This window comes from Salvelinus fontinalis, chromosome 9 (genome assembly GCF_029448725.1).
Source record: "Salvelinus fontinalis isolate EN_2023a chromosome 9, ASM2944872v1, whole genome shotgun sequence".
NCBI lineage: Eukaryota > Metazoa > Chordata > Actinopteri > Salmoniformes > Salmonidae > Salvelinus > Salvelinus fontinalis.
In genome coordinates, this window is record NC_074673.1 from 20,042,548 (window position 1) to 20,064,346 (window position 21,799).

The following is a 21,799-nucleotide window of genomic DNA, read 5'->3' on the forward strand; positions in this document are numbered from 1 at the left end:
GTTGCCCTCTGTAGTTATTCTAGTCGATTTGTGATGGTGGCTGCAATGGTAAACTATGATTTATACCTGAAATATGCAAATTTTTCTAACAAAACATATGCTATACAATAAATATGTTATCAGACTGTCATCTGATGAGGTTGTTTGTTTGTTAGTGGCTATTTATATCTTTATTTGGCCGAATTTGTGATAGCTACTGATGCAGTAAGAAAATGGTGGAGTAAAAAAAAAGTTGTCTTTTGCTAACGTGGTTAGCTAATAGATTTACATATTTTGTCTTCCCTGTAAAACATTTTAAAAATCAGAAATTATGGCTTTATTCACAAGATCTGTATCTTTCATTTGGTGTGTTGGACTTGTGATTTCAGGAACATTTTATTATATGATATCCCTGTGGCTTTAGGCTAGGCTATGCTAGTCAGCTTTTGTGATGGGGGGCTCCCGGATCCGGGTTTGGTAGGCGTTAGAGGTTAAGGACAGAGTTGATTGAGTCCAGGTGAGTCCAATAATCACTGATGAGGGTGACGGGGGACGGCAGGTGTGTGTAATGATGATGGCAGAAGTGCGCAATGCTGGGGAGCCTGGCACCCTCGAGTGCCAGGGGGGAAGGGAAGGAGCAGGCGTGTCAGGAGGTGTGTTTTGGGTCATTGTCCTGCAGAAAAATAAATGATAGTCCCACTAAGCGCAAAGCAGATGGGATGGCGTATCACTGCAGAATACTGTGGAAGCCATGCTGTTTAAGTGTGCCTTGAATTGTAAATAAATCACTGACAGTGTCACCAGCAAAGCATCCCCATACCATCACACCTCCTCCTCCATGCTTCACAGTGGGAACCACACATGCAGAGATCAACCGTTCACCTACTCTGCGTCTCACACAGACACGGGGGTTGGAACCAAAAATTTCATCAGACCAAAGGACACATTTCCACCGGTCTAATGTCCATTGCTTGTGTTTCTTGGCCCAAGCAAGTCTATTCCTCTTATTGGTGTCCTTTAGTAGTGGTTTCTTTGCAGCAATTCTACCACAAAGGCCTGATTCATGCAGTCTCCTCTGAACAGTTGATGTTGAGATGTGTCTGTTACTTGAACTCTGTGAAGCATTTTTTGGGGCCGCAATCTGGAGGTGCAGTTAACTCTAATGACCTTATCCTCTGCAGCAGAGGTAACTCTGGGTCTTCCTTTCCTGTGTCGGTCCTCATGAGAACCAGTTTCATCATAGCACTTCTTTGCAACTACACTTGAAGAAAATGTGAAAGTTCTTAAAATTTTGGGGATTGACTGACCTTCATGTCTTAAGGTAATGATTGACTGTTGTTTCTCTTTGCTTATTTGAGCTGTTTGAGGCTGCTCCAAAACACCACCGGCGGAGAAAAAGTATTCAGAGTGGAATAAAGAACTCTCCGGAAAGAAGAAATGCGGGGGTGTATGTTTCATGATTAACTACACATGGTGTTATTGTGATAACATACAGACACTCAAGTCCTTTCGCTCACCCAACCTATAATACCTCACAATCAAATGCCGACCGTATGACCTCTTAAGAGAATTCTCTTCGGTTATAGTCACAACCGTGTATATTCCCCCTCAAGCCGATACCACGAAGGCCCTCAAAGAACTACACTGGACCATATGCAAACTGGAAACCACATATCCTGAGGCGGCATTTATTGTAGCTTGGGATTTTAACAAAGCAAATCTGAAGAAAATGCTACTGAAGTTCTAGCAACACATTGACTGTAGTACTCCTGCTGGGAAAACATTGGACCACTGCTACTCAACTTTTCAAAATGCCTACAAGACCCTCCCCCACCCAACGTCAGTACAGAGACAAAGTGGAGTCCCGAATCAACGGCTCAGACATGAGAAGTATGTGGCAGGGTCTACAGACAATCACGGACTACAAAGGGAAAACCAGCCACGTCACGGACACCGACGTCTTGCATCCGGACCAGCTAAACACCTTCTTTGCCCACTTCGAGGATAACACAGTGCCATCGATGTGGCCTGCTACCAAGGACTGTGGGCTCTCCTTCCCAGTGCCCAACGTTAGTAAGACACTTAAGCGTTTTAACCCTCGCAAGGCTGCCGGCCCAGACGGCATCCCTAGCCGTGTCCTCAGAGCATGCACAGGCCAGCTGGCTGGAGTGTATATGGACATATACAGTGGGGCAAAAAAGTATTTAGTCAGCCACCAATTGTGCAAGTTCTCCCACTTAAAAAGATGAGCGAAGCCTATAATTTTCATCATAGGTACACTTCAACTATGACAGACAAAATGAGAAGAAAAAAAATCCAGAAAATCACATTGTAGGATTTTTAATGAATTTATTTGCAAATTATGGTGGAAAATAAGTATTTGGTCAATAATAAAAGTTTCTCAATACTTTGTTATATACCCTTTGTTGGCAATGACAGAGATCAAACGTTTTCTGTAAGTCTTCACAAGGTTTTCACACACTGCTGCTGGTATTTTGGCCCATTCTGTCACGATCGTCTATCGGTGAGAGAGAGGACCAAGGCGCAGCGTGTGCAAAATACATCTCTTTTATTTTAGAGAAGGGAAAACCACGCAACGAACACTATTACAAAACAACCGTGAAGCTAAAGACGTAAGTGCAAGCACAAGCTACAAACGTACAACATGGACAACTACCCACAAAAGCCTACTGCCTATGGCTGCCTTAAATATGGCTCCCAATCAGAGACAATGAATGACAGCTGTCTCTGATTGAGAACCAATCTAGGCAGCCATAGACATAACTAGACAACTACACTCTACTCTGCCCCATACACATACAACACCCCTAGACACTACAAAACACATACATTCCCCATGTCACACCCTGACCTAACTAAAAAACATAAAGAAAACAAAGAATACTAAGGCCAGGGCATGACACATTCCTCCATGCAGATCTCCTCTAGAGCAGTGATGTTTTGGGGCTGTTGCTGGGCAACACGGACTTTCAACTCCCTCCAAAGATTTTCTATGGGGTTGAGATCTGGAGACTGGCTAGGCCACTCCAGGACCTTGAAATGCTTATGAAAAACCTTATGAAATGCTTAAGTATCTATGATGAAAATTACAGGCCTCTCTCATCTTTTTAAGTGTGAGAACTTGCACAATTGGTGGCTGACTAAATACTTTTTTGCCCCACTGTATTTGATGGTTAAAGATACCTTAAAAACAAGGTAAGGGTGTGGATCAGAAAACCAGTCATTATCTGGTGTGACCACTATTTGCCATTATTTGATTCGATTTTGACTCTTGCCATAATATGGACTTGGTCTTTTACCAAATAGGGCTATCTTCTGTATTTCACCCCGACCTTGTCACAACACAACTGACTGGCTCAAACGCATTAACAAGAAGGAAAGAAATTCCACAAATTAACTTTAAACAAGGCACACCTGTTAATTGAAATGCATTCCAGGTGACTACCTCATGAAGCTGTTTGAGAGAATGCCAAGAGTGTCCAAAGCTGTCATCAAGGCAAAGGGTGGCTACTTTAAAGAATCTCAAATATAAAATATATTTTTATTTGTTAAACACTTTTTTGGTTACTACACGATTCCATATGTGTTATTTTGTAACGGTTGTCGTTGGTGGAAGGAGAAGAGGACCAAAGTGCAGCGTGGTACGTATTCATAATAATTTAATAAAGAAATGAATACTGAACAAAAACAACAAACCGACAAACAAACAGTTCTGTAAGGTGCAAACAAAAACACTAAACAGAAAATAACTACCCACAACCCATAGTGGGAAAACAGGCTACCTAAGTATGATTCTCAATCAGAGACGACGATCGACACCTGCCTCTGATTGAGAACCATACTAGGCCAAACACATAGAAATACAACGACTAGAACAAAACATAGAAAAACAACATAGAATGCCCACCCCAACTCACGCCCTGACCAACTAAAATAAAGACATAAAAAAGGAACTAAGGTCAGAACGTGACATATTTAACAGTTTTTATGTCTTCACTATTATTCTACAATGTAGAAAATAGTAAAAATAAAGAAAAACCTTGGAATGAGTAGGTGTGGCCAAACTATTGACTGGTACTGTATGGTTCTGGCCCTAACCGCTAGAACAACCCGGGCGACAATTAAACAAAACGTTGACAGTTTATTCATAACCTTAAGATACACTAGACACGTGTATGTTGTAGTGTAGTGGAGACCAATATCTATCTTGGGTTATTAAGCTATATAAATCTACGGTTGTTGATGTATATGGCTGTATTTCAGATATATTTTTGTACATTTGAATGTTGCAGTAATAGGACCTAGGCCTAGCGTTTGAGGGAGCGAGAGAGAACATAATTTTGATTGCAAGCCTTGACCCCAATGACTAAACTACCCCCTATTGAGAGAAATAGAACTGCTAATTTTCAGGGACTCATGAGGCTCATTTGAATATCTTGAAGCAGAGCAAAAATTCTCAGTGATTTTTTTGTTGTTGACACCGCTGAACCCATAATGCAACCGTAAGCAAAAAGATTTACCACCGCGTTTGGTTTATTAAAATAGAGCCCTGTATCTGATCTAATCTGGTTATCTCCCTTATAAAGGTTCAGTAAACTAATAGTACTGTTTTGGTTATCGCTGCTATCGGTACAGGGGAGTAGGGGTAAGCCTGACGGGAGTCTGGTCGTCATTGGAAATATGAATTTGTTCTTAACGAGGGAGGATAGTTGAGAACAAGTTCTCATTTACAACTGCGACCTGGCCAAGATAAAGCAAAGCAGTGCGACACAAACAACAACACAGAGTTACACATGGAATAAACAAACATACAGTCAATAATACAATAGAAAAAAAGTCTATTAACTATAAAATACAATAGAATTGAATACAGTATATACATATGAGATGAGTAAAGCAGTATTTAAAAAATTATTTAAACGACTAGTGTTTAATTATTAAAGTGACCCGTGATTCCAAGTATATAGGGCAGCAGCTACTTTTGTTTTTTTTTATTTAAAGTTAAATAGTTAAATAAAGGTGAAAAAAAAGAATAATACTTTTAGTCAATGCCACTCCGACATTGATCAATCTAATATTGATATATTTCTTAATTACATTATTTTACTTCTAGATTAGTTCATAATGTTGTGATCTGTTAGATACTTCTGCACTGTTGGAGCTAGGAACACAAGCATTTCACTACACCCACAATAACATCTGCTAAATATGTATATGTGACCGAAATAAAATTATTTAATTTTCATTTCAAGTCACTGAGCTCTTCAGTAAAGGCCATTCTACTGCCAATGTTTGTGACTGGAGATGTCTCATAATTGTGGTTGTGAAAATAGCAAAAACACTTCTGACACCACTGAACCTATAGCGCTACCGTAAGCGAAAAGATTTGCCATTGCCTTCGGTTTGTTAAAGTAGAGCCCTGTATCTTATCTAATCTGGTTATCTCCCTTATAAAGGTTCAGTAAACTAATAGTACTGTTTTGGTTATCGGTACAGGGGAGTAGGGGCCTGCACACTGAATAGAGAATGTGGAGTCAGGGGAAAAAGAAGCTGATAGTCACCTCCTTAAGTCTGATAAGGGATGTGTACAAACACACTCACGTGTACCCATATCACACCCGCTTGCAATCATGTGTGCACATATGTGTGTTTGGTACAGTATATAAGAACAGTCCTGACCCAAGCTAAGGTGTATCCACCACTGGCTGTGATTTCAGGAGTGACCATGAAGTATCTCGTTATTGTGCTGGTATGTGCTGTGCTCGCTGAGGGAATCCACAGGTTAGTACTCACTTTATTTATTTTTACCATTTTCACTCCATCCAGATGCTATTTTTCCTTAAATTCTCCCTAAAACACAATTTTCTTTTCTCATCTCTCATAGTCAATGATAACTCCTTGTCGCTCTCTCTACAACTATTTGCATTTGCAGAGTTCGACTTCATATCTGAGTGTATCTGTGTGCTTGTTACCCTAGGATCCCTCTGGTGAAGCATAAGTCAATCCGTGAGAGAATGATGGAGAAGGGAGAACACCTGCCCTACCAAGACCCCGCTCTCAAATACTTTCCTGACGAGTTCGCTGGCTCCACCACCATGTACATCAACAACTACGCCGACGTACGTACATGCTCTAAAACCCAAGCGTATGGTCTATCTAGAATGTTACTCAATGTCCTGTCTATATCTGTCTATGTCCACAGTAGTCTATTTTCATATACCAGAATGAAGTTCTATGATGTAGGCTAATGTAGAAAATGTGAATTCTAGGTCTAACGAGATAACAACCATGTCAAGATAACGTCTAACTCCATGAAGTAGAGTCTAAACCACGCCAACCATTCTAGATCTGATGCGTTGTTGTCTGAATGCACCTCTATCTTTTGTCAGCTGTATTTTCCCTGTTGTGTTTTCCAGACCACCTACTATGGAGCCATCACCATTGGTACTCCCCCCCAGTCCTTCCAGGTGTTGTTTGACACTGGCTCTGCCAACCTGTGGGTTGACTCTGTACTCTGCAACACCCAGGCCTGCAGTGAGTACAGCTGGATAGCTTCATGACAATATGACAACTACCTACTATGTGTATCAATTAACTACTACTTCCTCAACAGTAAATGTTACTAACTGTACTACTACTACTACAGTACTGCTACTACTACTATCAGAGATATTTAAGTCCATTGTAACTTCTACACCATTCCCAGATAAATACATTGTAGACAGTATATTTCCTCTTAGTTGTTTGTGTCCCTTCCTCCTGCAGACACCCACACAAAGTTCAACCCCCAGCAGTCGTCCACCTACTCAGCTAATGGGGAAACTTTCTACCTGCCTTACGGAACCGGCAGTCTCAGTGGAGTCTTCGGATACGACACCGTCAACGTGAGTCCCACCATAACAACCTTACAAATACTTAACTACTTCTAACACAATTACTCTTCACTACCTGCAATAAAAAGCCACAACAGATACAGCCACAATAGTACATGTACTTCCATTCTAATAAAACCAAAGTGTTTCCATGATGCTGAGTGTGTGTGTTGTTTGTCCCCTCTTTAGGTCGGTGGTATTATCCTCACCAACCAGGAGATTGGTCTGAGCACTGACGAGCCAGGTCAGACCTTTGTTGTGGCCCAGTTTGATGGTATCCTTGGCCTGTCCTACCCTTCCATCTCAGCCGGACAAGAGACTCCCGTCATGGACAACATCATGTCACAGAACCTTCTACAGGCCAACCTGTTCGCGTTCTACCTGACCAGGTCAGTACTCCTACCATCCCTTATACCACATATATACCACTACTTACCACATATGTACCACTATCAATACTTACCACACTTATACCACTACCCCTACTTACCACAAATATACCACTACCACAACTTACCACAAATATACCGCTACCACTACTTATCACACATATAGCACTACCACTACTTATCACATATATAGCACTACCACTACTTACCACACATATACCACTACTTACCACACATATAGCACTACCACTACTTATCACATATATACCACTATCAATACTTACCACATATATACCAATACCACTACTTACCACACTTATACCACTACCACTACTTACCAAACATATACCACTACAGATGTCAGATCTTAATTGGACTGTTTTCATCACAGGAGTAAAACAATCCTGCAGAAGGAGGATTTGAATATCTGAAGAAGTATTTAATTAATTAACTATTTAGAATTGTTCCAGTGGGCGGCTGGAAGCGTGTTTGTATACAAAGCAGTACCATACCTACATTGTATCTTATGTAGGCTACGTGAAGGCTACGCCATGTCTCGTGTTAATTCTTATGTGGATTATAATAAACGGGCATATTCGTAGGGGGTAGAGGTTTTTTGTTGTTGGGGATAATCAGTTGTTTTAAATAAATAGTTTTATTATCAGTTGAAGGTCAAGTAATATCTAGAATTAATCATTGTTTTCCTCAATTCCTGTGTGGTCCAGCGGTTACAGCCACTGACCCAGGCACATACATGTCAGAGTCGGCATGGGTTCAAATTCAGCCCACTGCCCTTTGACTCATGGATCAATGTCTATTTTTGATGCATTCATTTCGCGTGGTTACAGGATTTTAACAGAAACAACTCAAAGGTTAACAGTTCAGGAATTAATTCAGAGTGGTTAAGTTTAGGGCTATGGTTTGGGGAAGGCTTCAAACAAAATAATACAAAATGACGCGCCTATGTATCATCAGTATTCAGAATATTCTTAATGCTCGCTAGAGCATTGTGAACTGCAATAGTGCAGTGGTCTAAGCAGCTCACTACGAACCTCAGGAGTTTGCATCCAGTGCTGAGCGATCTAGTGACCAGCCTGACACTACATTAGACCCTCAAGTTAATTACATTTTTAAAAATGTTTTCAAAAAGTAAAACAAATAGTCTGATCATTTACACAAAGAAGAGTATCTCAGCTCAACTAAATGGTCTTTGGATAGGCTCAAATGTATAAACATCTTGACAGCTTTAAGAAATAAAATATTAAAGGCACACAATACAGGCTTCCAATTCACACCAAAGACTAGAACTTTATAAATTATACATAGACGAACTATAAAACACAGACAAGCATCCAAACTGGAGGAAAGTTTATTGTTCCACAGCAGACCTACATTTGTCAATCAGATGATGGCCCAAATCAGCTCATCAACTCAGCCAGGGAAATGTAATAATGGAGGCTAATGGGTAGCCTTCAGAATGTAGCCTAGTGGAATATAATCAAAAACAAGGGACATATTGCAGCCATCGATGGCACTTAGATTATCATCAGCTGATGTCCCGTTAAATTATTGATACGCTCTAAATTCACCCGCCCAGCTGATCTCAATAGCGGCCATTATTGTTCACTTCATTTCAGCTCCCTAAAAGACGATGTCAGTGTTACCTTAGTCCAAAGTGTTTCAAGATATGTTCACCCTCTGTTTGGTATTGTAATCAGAACAACAGAGTACCTTTTGAACAGACTAAGGGTGATTTATCTATTTGACAAGCATTCCATACAATAAAAATAAAGTATCTACTGTGGGAATTGACATGACACTAATGTTGGTGTAGCCTATAGTTACAATTTTATTGGTTTCCTATTTATGTTTTCCATAAGTGTCTGATATGGTCATTTCTTATCAAGATCAGGGGTTAAATATCCCTGGACTGTCCATATTTAAAATGCGTAAATAAATCGAGTATATCAGGGGATTAAGTTATTTTTGCCAGAAAGTTGTGGGCCGGAATTGAACCAACGCCAACATGGTTGGCTTATATGTGCGAGCTGACGTCAGCAACCTTAAACCACCCCACCCGACCACACCCCACGATAGAACTACATTTTGAACTTAGGATACACTTAAAGCTTGTATGTCATAGCCTAGATGAGACCAATAACTATCTTGTGTTGTTATGCTATATAAAATGACGGTTGTTGATGTGTATGACTGCATTTCAAATGCAGTATTTATATGACCTAGGCATGGCTTTTCAGTGAAAAAGAGAGACATTTCTTTTGAAACCAAGTCCTGATCCCAATGACTCAAATGCCCCCGCATGGAGATAAAGACAACTGCTCTTTTTCATGGACCCACAGGGCTCATTTGTATTTCCTGATGCAGCAGGACAAAAAAGTGATCAAGTTAAGATCCAACATCTGTACCCCTACCACTACTTACTTACCACACATATAATGTACTACTACCGGACTTCAATATAAAATACACACAGATATCACAGAACCTTCTGCAAGCCAATGTGTTCGCTTTCTAGATGACTGGGTAATATATTTCAATCATGTACTTACTTAATTATGTACATAATCAATGTTATATTCATTATTCTTGCCCCATGAAACTATATCACCCATATAAGGCACAAGATTTTTGAGGAGAAAAGTGTCTTCTGTGAAGAGTGAACCATCTTCTTGCCAACCGCCTTCTATCTTCGTAAAACTGTTAGACTTAAAACTCTTTTTCTGTGCAGGGACGGCCAGCAGGGCAGTGAGCTGTCGTTTGGAGAAGTGGACAACACCAAGTATCAGGGTCAGATCTACTGGACCCCCGTCACCTCCCAGACATACTGGCAGATCGGCGTCCAAGGGTCAGGATCAACCACAACAACTAAACATACTTAACCATACACTGACATCAGAACCACCAAGAGACAGGAAAAGCTGGGATGAAAAATGTCTAAGGCCGCTGTCAATGCTAGTCTGTCTGTCTGTCTGTCTGTCTGTCTGTCTGTCTGTCTGTCTGTCTGTCTGTCTGTCTAACACTAACCCTGGTACACCTCCAGGTTCCAGATCAACGGTCAGGAGACAGGGTGGTGTGGGCAAGGCTGCCAGGCCATTGTGGATACAGGCACTTCCATGCTGACTGCACCCAGCCAGATCATGGGAACCCTGATGCAGTCCATTGGAGCCCAGCAGGACCAGTATGGACAGGTAGCAGGAAGCCATTATAGACCAATACAGACCAGTACTAACTGACACCATAAACCAGTGTAATCCAAAAGGGAGAGGTTGCGAAAACCAGTGCAGAACAGAGTTAACCAGTACAGGGATGTTTTGTGTCACTCATGTCTTTGAATTGTTTGTTGATGTAGTACACAGTGAACTGTAACCAGATGAACAGCCTGCCTACTCTCACCTTCACCATCAATGGAATCAACTTCCCCCTGCCGCCATCTGCATACATCCAGGAGGTGTGTGTGTGTGTGTGTGTGTGTGTGTGTGTGTGTGTGTGTGTGTGTGTGTGTGTGTGTGTGTGTGTGTGTGTGTGTGTGTGTGTGTGTGTGTGTGTGTGTGTGTGTGTGTGTGTGTGTGTGTGTCCGTGTGTCCGTGTGTCCGTGTGTTATCATCTATGACTGATGTTAGGATAATGAAGGCCATAAGCCTTGTGTCAGTAGTGCATGTGTGTTTATCTGCCTGTGTGTGTGTGTGTGTATTGCACTCAACATGCGTGTTCTCCTCTCTCCAGAGCAACCAGAGTGGGTACCAGTTCTGCTTCGTGGGGATCATCCCCACCTACCTGCCGTCCCGGAACGGACAGCCCCTGTGGATTTTGGGAGATGTATTCCTCAGGGAGTACTACTCCGTCTACGACCGCACAAGCAACCAAGTGGGCTTTGCCACCGCAGCCTAAACCTGACCAACATGACCATGACCGCAAACCAACACAGACACCGACCGTTCTTAGAAGTCTATCATCCCAAACCTCACACAGAATCTATTCCACCTCTGGCCATTCTAGAACATCAATCATCAAAGGCATCTATTCTGAATCACCCATAGCAACCTCTCTGGTTATTATAATACATCTATTACCCATGGCAACCCCTCTGGTCATTATAATACGCATATTACCCATGGCAACCACTGTGGGTCAGTTTGTCTTTGGTCCAGTGGGGTAAAAGCAAGCATGGGCATCATTGGGTTAAAGCTGTGGTCTTTGTTAGATGACATCTGCTAATATATTCAGTTCAGCTGTAAGGTGGAAGGTTGTTTCCTTTCTACTCTGGCATTGCAATGACAACCTCCTAGTTCCCAGACAACATCGGATGTGAACACAGGTTCAGCCATGTTGCTGATTGCATCATGATGCTGAGTTGCAATTCTGAGTTGAGTGAAAAAGAAAATGACCAACAGAAATACAGTGAAATATGAAAATATGATTTTTGACAAATAAACGCATTTCATCTCAAGACTGGATGTATTTGGTGTTTGTTTAGCTTCCATTTAGACTGAATAAACTATTGAAGTGCACAATAATCCTATTTGTTTTGAATCCCTGTATCTGACACATCAAGCTCATGATGCCTGTAAGACAGAAATCACACCTCACATTCACCACTGACTGTTGCCAGAAACTGAAACAAAAAACAACAAGAGCAGCTTTACCCAATTGGAGCCTGTAAATATATCCAACCATCTACACATCTTACCTATAGAAATAACTAAATATCACAGAGTCAAATATGCCATCTGTTAAATGGCATTAAGTCCGAAGTATCCTCCCTGTGAAAGCGACTTCATTGAAAGCTTCAATATTTCACTTCTGCTAACGAGCTCTCATTATCTCTGTAACATGGTCAGGGGCCGGTGTGTGTGTGTGGATGCGTATGCATACAAGTGTGTGTTTTTTTGTTTTTACACACACACACACACACACACACACCACACCACACCATCATCAACTGGCTTAAACTGATTATGTCAGGAGCAGAGATAGCAGAGTCACACACGTTTGTGACACACACACACACACACACCATCAAAAACTGTCTTAAACTGATTGTCAGGAGCAGAGACACACACACGTACATACACATTTGTGACACACACACACCAGTTTGGGATTTCAACCCATGTACCTGACCCCTCCACCCTTCAAAGGGGAGCATCTCTCTGACTCATGTCCACACAGATTGCTCCGACCCTGGGGAAGCCTGCTCTGAGATATGGCCTGTCACTGTCTGTCTCGGTCTGTGCCTCATTCACCAGACACACAAGACACAAGCTCTAACACACCCTCCATCTTTTGCTTTGCTCTCTAAGCAGACAGAGGAGTTCAGCACTATTCTCTATGTTTTCAGGTCCCCAGTTTACAGACACAACAGTGCTTAAATGAGCTCATCATCCTGTTTTCTTAGTTTCTATAAAACATCTGTATATCTGTGGTCCATTAGTTCCAACAGAGGCTCAGCTCTCTACTCCATTAGTAAGAGACTGTGTGAGGATCAGAGGGAAATTGTAAGGGGTGCGTAACTGTTGGCAGGGAAGTCAAATGCAGGAGAGCAGAACTTGGTGAATAGCCGGAGCAGTTTAATATATAAAACTAATGGCATACAAAACAACAAACACACGGGTACAAAACCCGTTGCACACCAGTAACACATAGCACGAGTACTTACAAAATAAACAACTCCTGACAAGAACATGGGGAAAACAGAAGGAAAATATACAACATGTACTTAGGGAATTGAAACCAGGTGTGTGTGAGAACAAGACAAAACAAATGGAACATGAAAAATGGATCGGAGATGGCTAGAAGACCGGTGACGTCGACCGCTGAACACCGCCCGAACATGGAGAGGAACCGAATTCGGCAGAAGTTGTGACAGAAATGCTGCATTGCAGGTTTTCTAGTGAGGACAGGACAGTCCAGACAGGGCCTAGTACAGATGTATACAGAGCCACGGTGAAGCAGGGTAGGTCAGAAAATACATTGGGGGTAGAAATGTGAAGCTAGATAACTGTCTAAATCAGGGCAGAACTGCATACCTTATCAAAGCTCAATCAGTAACAAAATCAGTGCTAAATCAACAATCATGACTAGTTCACACACACACACACACACACACACACACACACACACACACACACACACACACACACACACACACACACACACACACACACACACACACACACACACACACACACACACACACACAGCTCCTAACCAGCAGGACAGAATTTGGTATGTCATCAAATATGAAGTGCTGTCTGAAATAAACTATTCAGGCCGTTGTGAGCGCTCTTTATAGGACTGTTGTTTCTGTATCAGTGTGTGTAGAAACTATCTCCAATTATGTTAACATTAAAATAGACAATCTGGTAAATATCTGGAGAAGGATTTCTCTGCACATTGTTATTCATGACCTTGGAAAGGTGTTCATATCTCAGTGTATTGTGCTTTATATCTGTATTACTGATTAACACTAAGTGCTTATTATGCAGTAGTACTAGGGGATTTCCAATGACACAGCCAAAACAATGGAATTCTCCACATTTTGAAACAAATACACAGTTGTGGAAAAAGTACTGACTTGTCATACTGGCACACTCCAATACTCAGGCATCATTTACAAACGAAGCATTTAGTGAGTCCGTCAGATCAGAGGCAGTATAGATGACCACGGATGTTCTCTTGATAAGTGTGTAAATTTGCCCATTTTCCTGTCCTGCTAAGTATTCAGAATGTACTTCTGGGTGTCAGGGAGTAGAAAGTACATTTTCTTTAGTAATGTAGTGAAGTAAAAGTAAAAGTTGTCAACAATATAGTCAAGTAAAGTACAGATATTGTACCTCAAAAAACTACTTAAGTACTACTTTAAAGTATTTTTACTGCAAATACTGTGCATTTACTTTTAATTAAAAGAGACTGTGTAAACTATTTATCTCCTCTCTCTCTTTCTTTATCATCTCTCTCTCTCTCTCTCTACCTCTCATATTTCACACATTAAATGTTGCTACATCTTTTTGAATGTTTATTTAGTTGATGGCTCCTGAATTGTAGTACAATTGTGGTGTGATGTCTGCCTGAAAGTCCCCTATAGAGTGTAATTAAAACATAACAGTATACAGTATTTCATGCATGTTGACTAAACATCAGATCATATCGTATTTCTACATTCCATTAGTAATAACACTGTGGACTATTTTCGGCTGGTATTAAAGTGGCTCTAGTGTCAAACACACATTCTTGGGCAATTTCGACTTGTAAAAGCCAGCGCTCTGCTATTTTGTAACCCTGGCGCCAGTAATTTACCTGTTTTATATCAGCTCTCTTGTGCTGAGGTGGGAGGGCTGGAAATATTGTAGATGTGTCTTTAAAAACGTGTCTCAAAGTGCCAATTTCAAGCAGTGGTGATATTTAACACGCACTGGTCGCTGGTCTTTGCGGTAACACAATTGGTTATGGCATCGATTTTGCCAGTGGAGGTGCACAGTAGCCTTGTAGACCGTGATCTGGTAGAGTTACTCCACCTCAAAAATTTAATTTGGTGAAATGCTTGGCAAACACATACTCAGGCTGACTGGCTCTTGTTCAGGCAAATGAGAAATAAGTGCACTCAGGCTATCCGGAAGGCCAAAGGTAGTTACTTTAAGGAGCAGTTCTTGCTCTCTGTTGATCGAATCTCAAGAATAAAACCTCCTCCTCACAGCTGCCCATGTCCCTTTATGTTGAAGATGTGGTTGTTACTTGACAAGAAGCACATGGCTGAGCTCTTTAATCACCACTTCATTAAGTCAGCATTCCTATTTGACTCAGCCATGCCTCATTGCCTGTCCAACATTTCCTCATCTCCCACCCCTTCTAATGCGACTAGCCCCTATGCTCCTCCCGCTTTTTCCCCTGCCTCACTACAAAGTTTCTCCCTGCAGGCAGTCCGAGGGGCTAAAGTAGCTCCTTAAACTTGACCCCAAAAAAACCTCTGGGTCAGATGGTTTAAATCCATTCTTCTTTAAGGTTGCAGCCCCTATCATCTCCAAGCCTATCTCTGACCTTTTTAACTTATCTCTCCTCTCTGGGGAGGTTCCAATTGCTTGGAAGGCATCCACGGTGCGTCCTTTATTTAAAGGGGGAGATCAAGCCGATCCTAACTGTTATAGGACAGTTTCTATTTTGCCATGTTTATCTAAAGTGTTGGAAAAACTTACTGGCTTTCTTGATGTCAATAGTATTCTCTCTGGTATTAAGTCTGGTTTCTGCTCAGGTTATGGTCGTGTCACTGCAACCTTAAAGGTCCTAAATGACGTCACCATTGCTCTTGATTCTAAGCAATGGTGTAATAAGGTAGACCATTAGGTAGATAAGGTAGACCGTTCCATTCTTGTGGGCCGGCTAAGGTGTATTGGTGTCTCTGAGGGGTCTTTGGCCTGGTTTGCTAACTACCTCTCTCAAAGAGTGCAGTGTATAAAGTCAGAATATCTGCTGTCTCAGCCACTGCCTGTCACCAAGGGAGTACCCCAAGGCTCGATCCTACGCCCCACGCTCTTCTCAATTTACATCAACAACATAGCTCAAGCAGTAGGAATCTCTATCATCCATTTATATGCAGATGATACAGTGTTATACTCAGCTGGCCCCTCCCCGGATGTTGTGTTAAACGCTCTACAACAAAACCTTCTTAGTGTCCAACAAGCTTTCTCTGCCCTTATCCTTGTTCTGAACACCTCCAAAACAAAGGTAATGTGGTTCGGTAAGAAGAATGCCCCTCTCCCCACTGGTATGATTACTACCTCTGAGGGTTTAGAGCTTGAGGTAGTCACCTCATACAAGTACTTGGGAGTATGGCTAGATGGTACACTGTCCTTTTCTCAGGGTTAGGGTTAGAGTTAGGGTCAACCCTAACCCTAACCCTAAGGTTAAAACTTCTTATAGCTGCAGGGGCAGTATTGAGTAGCTTGGATGAAAAGGTGCCCAGAGTAAACTGCCTGCTCCTCAGTCCCAGTTGCTAATATATGCATATTATTATGATGTCTGTGAGTATAACAGAAAATCCAACCAGGAAGTGGGAAATCTGAGGTTTGTAGGTTTTCAACTCATCGCCTATCGAATAAACAGTGGGATATGGGTCAGTTTGCACTTCCTACGGCTTCCACTAGATGTCAACAGTCTGTAGAACCTTGTCTGATGCTTCTATTGTGAAGTGGGCCCGAAGGAGACGGGAATGAGTAAGGTCTACCATGAACTGACCATGCTCTGACCATGCGTGTTCACATGAGAGTGAGCTCTTTTCCATCGCACTTCTGAAGACAATGGAATTCTCCGTTTGGAACATTATTGAAGATTTATGTTAAGAGGAACCGACTTCGGCGGAAGTCATGACAGACTCAATCATGGACAATCATACTGACAGTTGTGGCTGCTTGTATTGTTGTCTCTACCTTCTTGTCTTTGTGCTGCTGTGTGCCCAATAATGTTTGTATCATGTTTTGTGCTGCTACCATGTTGTGCTGCTGCCATGTTGTGTTGCTACCATGTTGTTGTCATGTTGTGTTGCTACCATGCTGTGTTTTCATGTGTTGCAGCCATGCTATGTTGTTGTCTTAGGTATCTCTTTATGTAGTGTTGTGGTGTCTGTCTTGTTGTGATGTGTGTTTTGTCCTATATTTATTATCCCAGCCCTCGTCCCCGCAGAAGGCCTTTTTCATTTTGGTAGGCCGTCATTGTAAATAAGAATTTGATCTTAACTGACTTGCCAAGTTAAATAAAGGTAAAATAAAAAAATTACCTCTCAAGAGAATTCTCTTTGGTTATCGTCACAGCCGTGTATATTTCCCCTCAAGCCGATACCACAACGGCCCTCAAAGAACTACACTGGACCATATGCAAACTGGAAACCACATATCCTGAGGCCGCATTTTTGTAGCTTGGGATTTTAACAAAGCAAATCTGAAGAAAATGCTACTGAAGTTCTAGCAACACATTGACTGTAGTACTCCTGCTGGGAAAACATTGGACCACTGCTACTCAACTTTTCAAAATGCCTACAAGGCCCTCCCCCACCCTACGTTAGTACAGAGACAAAGTGGAGTCGCAATTCAATGGCTCAGACACTAGACCCATGTGGCAGGGTCTACATACAATCACGGATTACAAAGGAAAAACCAGCCACGTTGCGGACACCGACGTGTTGCCTCCGGACAAGCTAAACACCTTCTTCGCCAACTTTAAGGATAACACAGTGACACCGACGCGGCCTGCCAAGGACTGTGGGCTTAGCTTCCCCATGGCTGACGTGAGTAAGACGTTTAAGCGTTTTAACCCCCTCAAGGCTGCTGGCCCAGATGGCATCCCTAGCCGTGTCCCTCAGAGCATGTGCAGATCGGCTGCCTGGAGTGTTTACGGACATATATAATCTCTAACTATCCCAGTCTGCTGTTCCACTTGCTTCATAATGTCAATCATTGTTGCTGTACCCAAGAAAGCAAAGGTAGCTGAATTAAATTACTATCGCCCTACAGCACTGACTTCTGTCATCATGAAGTGCTTTGAGAAACAAGTTAAGGATCATATCACCTCTATTTTACCTGACACCATAGACCCACTTCAATTTGCTTACCGCCCCAATAGATCCACAGACGTTGCAATCGCCATCACAATACACACCACTGTCATGACGTTGGGTTGGGGGTAGGTTTATGACAGTCATAAATACCTCTTTCCCCCTTTTTCTCTCTCCCTACTATAACTGATGTGACATAAGGAAACCCATGGGTTAACATAGAGGTTCTGGTAACATCAGAAGTTGGGGGAAATTAACTATATTCTGGTGATCCGACCAACTGAACATATGCGGTGGTACTTAAGGTATATTATGTCAGTTCGGTTGCCCTCTGACACATTCTCATCAAGGATTGAATGACATAAACTCTACTGTGGAAAGTCTGTGGAAACTGTGGAAATGTCAGAGATATCGGATTCACATGGAATTGTTGTTCCAAATGAGAGATCTGTGCTTTCATAAGTTTTCCTCTGCTCACAGTGGTCCACCCCTGTGAAGAAGCATGGGTTATAAACCTTTCAGACACACCCCTCTCCCTCCACTATAAAAGCCATTTTCCCAGAAAATAACTTTCTGTTCCGGTTACACCAGGATGACGGTCCGGTGCCAGAATGGTTCAGATAATAACTACAGATGAAGCCAACATCAGCATGGACTTTGATTGTGAATGGTATGAACTTTGAACTCGTATTCACTACAGAAGTGATATATCCTAGCCTTTGAGTTAGCAACAGCTAAACGCAAGTTCGGAAGGACAGTCCAAGTATCCCGTCTAATACACACAACGTATTCCGTGACTACCAGAGACATTCTTCAAAGGACAGAGGACTCGGGTTGGCGACACGGTCCATCTACCACCAACCTACTGAAGCGCAGCTCAGAGTAAATATTGATTGCATTTTCCTCTTCAAATGGACGGTAATTTAGAATGCATAAGATACTGTATTTATGATAGCACAGCTCGCCTATGTTCAAGTCTCCCGCTCTTTCACTAGGACTCAGCCCCTTTCCTTTGTGTAACAAGCTGTCATATCTATTCCGCCCGCTAGGGACGTTTTTCTGTGTGACGTAATTTGTGATCAAGTTATGAGTTAATTGTATATGTGTGATTCTGTGTGATTAGTTAGGTATTTAGTAAATAAATAATTAAACCCAATTTTGCATTGCTGATTCAACTTGTTAGCCAGGATTCTTGCAGATAATCAAGGACTTACAACTTTCAGATGAGACTGAATAAAATGACAATTAATGTGACTGCTATTTAGTAAAATATTAATAAATCTTTAAGAGTTTATTCGAAAGATAACAGCTCTATAAATATTATTTCGTGGTGTCCCTCTCTAGTTAATTCATATTTACATGATTAGTTCAATCAGATAATATTAATTACGGAGAAATTATTTTATAGAATAGCATGTCACAGCAATTAATCTGGCATAGTCAAAGACACGACACCACCCTATCCCATCCATCCCACCTATGTAAGAATGCTGTTCATTAACTATAGCTCAGCCTTCAACACCATAGCACCTTCAAGAACATCAACACCACAACACCTTCAAGCTCATCATTAAGCTCGGGGCCCTGGGTCTGAACCCCATCCTGTGCAACTAGGTCCTGGACTTCCTGATGGGCCGACCCCGATGGTGAAGGTTGGCAACAACACCTCCACTTCGCTGATCCTCAACACAGGAACCCCACAAGGGTGCGTGCTCAGCACCCTCCTGTACCCCCATGTTCACCAATGACTGCATGGCCACGCTCTCCTCCAACTCAATCATCAAGTTTGCCGTAACCCTGCACCTTAGAAGGGTGGCAGGTAGCCTAGTGGTTAGAGTGTTGGGAAAGTAAGCGAAAGGTTGCTAGATCGATTTGCCGAGCTGACAAGGTAAAAATATGTTGTTCTGCCCCTGAACAAGGCAGTTAACCCACTGTTCCAAGGCCGTCATTGTAAATATGAATTTGTTCTTAACGAGGGAGGATAGTTGAGAACACGTTCTCATTTACAACTGCGACCTGGCCAAGATAAAGCAAAGCAGTGCGACACAAACAACAACACAGAGTTACACATGGAATAAACAAACATACAGTCAATAATACAATAGAAAAAAAGTCTATTAACTATAAAATGCAATAGAATTGAATACAGTATATACATATGAGATGAGTAAAGCAGTATTTAAAAAATTATTTAAACGACTAGTGTTTAATTATTAAAGTGGCCCGTGATTCCAAGTATATAGGGCAGCAGCTACTTTTGTTTTTTTTATTTAAAGTTAAATAGTTAAATAAAGGTGAAAAAAAAGAATAATACTTTATTCTTGAAGTGCTGTGTGAAAATAAACTATTCAGGCCTTTGTGAGCGCTCTTTACAGGACTTGTCACGTTCGTCGTAGCGATGAGACCAAAGCACAGCGTGATTTGAATTTATCTTCTTTAATTATGGAAGAACACAGAACGAACTATACAAAAAAAAAAAAAAACTAACGTGAAGCTATAATCTAATAGTGCTGACACAAGCAACTAAACATAGACATAGATAATCACCCACAAAATACTCAAGGAATATGGCTGCCTAAATATGGTTCCCAATCAGAGACAATGATAAACAGCTGCCTCTAATTGAGAACCAATCTAGGCAACCATAGACATACAAAACACCTAGACTGGTAACAACCCCATAAACATACAAAAACTCTAGAGGACAAAAAACATATATCACCCATGTCACACCCTGACCTAACCAAAAATAATAAAGAAAACAAAGAATACTAAGGTCAGGGCGTGACAGGACTGTTGTTTCTGTATCAGTGTGTGTAGAAACTATCTCCAATTATGTTAACATTAAAATAGACAACTTGGTAAATATTTGGAGAAGTATTTCCCTGCACATTGTTATTCATGACCTTGGAGAGGTGTTCATATCTCAGTGTATTGTGCTTTATATCTGTATTACTGATTAACACGAAGTGCTTATTATGCAGTAGTACTAGGGGATTTCCAATGACACAGCCAAAACAATGGACATCTCCACTCTTTCAGAGCCATTTTGAAACAAATACACAGTTGAAGAAGTACTCAACTTGAGTAAAAGTAGAAAATGGAAAAGGATTCAAGTAAATCTAAGTCACCCAGTCAAATACTACTTCCGTCACGACTTCTACTGAAGTCGGTTCCTCTCCTTGTTCGGGCGGTGTTCAGCGGTCGACGTCACCGGTCTTCTAGCCATATTGCGGACACCGACGTCTTTTCTCCGGAAAAGCTAAACACCTTCTTCGCCCGCTTTGAGGATAACACTGTACCAATGGCGCGGCCCACTACCGAGGACTGTGGGCTCTGCTTCCCCTTGGCCGACGTGAGTAAGACATTTAAGCGTTTTAACTCTCGCAAGGCTGCCGGTCCAGAAAGGCATCCCTAGCCGTGTCCTCAGAGCATGCACAGATCAGCTGGCTGGAGTGTTTACGGACATATTCAATCTCTCCCTATCCCAGTCTGATGTCCTCACTTGCTTCAAGATGTCCACCACTGTTCCTGTACCCAAGAAAGCTAAGGTAACTGAACTAAATGACTATCGCCTTTTAGCACTCACTTCTGTCATCATGAAGTGCTTTGAGAGACTAGTTAAGGATCATATCACCTCTAATTTACCTGACACCATAGACCCACGTCAAATTGCTTACCGCCCCAATAGATCCACAGATGATGCAATCACCATCATACTGCACACTGCCCTATTCCATCTGGACAAGAGGAATACCTATGTAGGAATGCTGTTCATTGACTATTGCTCTGCATTCAACACCATAGTACCCTCCAAGCTTATCATTATACTCAGGGCCTATAGTCTGAGCCCTGCCCTGTGCAACTAGGTCCTGGACTTCAGTACGGAACGCCCCCAGGTGGTGAAGGTAGGAAACAACACCTCCACTTCGCTGATCCTCAACACAGGGACCCTACACGGGTGCATGCCAACCCCC

The 21,799-nt window shown here is 41.9% G+C and overlaps 2 protein-coding genes across 3 annotated transcripts in view; one reads left to right on the forward strand and one right to left on the reverse strand.

Annotated features, from left to right (window-relative positions):
- Window positions 1–21,799, reverse strand: part of mapk8ip2 (mitogen-activated protein kinase 8 interacting protein 2) — a 141,705-nt gene that overhangs the window by 55,759 nt on the left and 64,147 nt on the right. The window lies entirely within an intron of this gene.
- Window positions 5,721–11,729, forward strand: LOC129862227 (gastricsin-like). Its single transcript, XM_055933661.1, has 9 exons — window positions 5,721–5,781; window positions 5,978–6,119; window positions 6,417–6,534; window positions 6,766–6,884; window positions 7,062–7,261; window positions 10,011–10,127; window positions 10,323–10,470; window positions 10,632–10,730; window positions 11,006–11,729. Exons 1-9 carry the CDS (start codon window positions 5,726–5,728, stop codon window positions 11,168–11,170), a joined length of 1,164 nt encoding a protein of 387 aa, XP_055789636.1. The 5' UTR covers window positions 5,721–5,725; the 3' UTR covers window positions 11,171–11,729.

What these genes read in the sequence shown, in the direction of transcription:
- LOC129862227 (XM_055933661.1), top strand. Translation starts at nt 5,726, where the DNA reads ATGAAGTATCTCGTTATTGTGCTGGTATGTGCTGTGCTCGCTGAGGGA. An exon ending in ACATCAACAACTACGCCGAC is followed by an intron (nt 6,120 to 6,416) that starts GTACGTACATGC and finishes TGTGTTTTCCAG; the next exon opens with ACCACCTACTATGGAGCCAT. An exon ending in CTGCAACACCCAGGCCTGCA is followed by an intron (nt 6,535 to 6,765) that starts GTGAGTACAGCT and finishes TTCCTCCTGCAG; the next exon opens with ACACCCACACAAAGTTCAAC.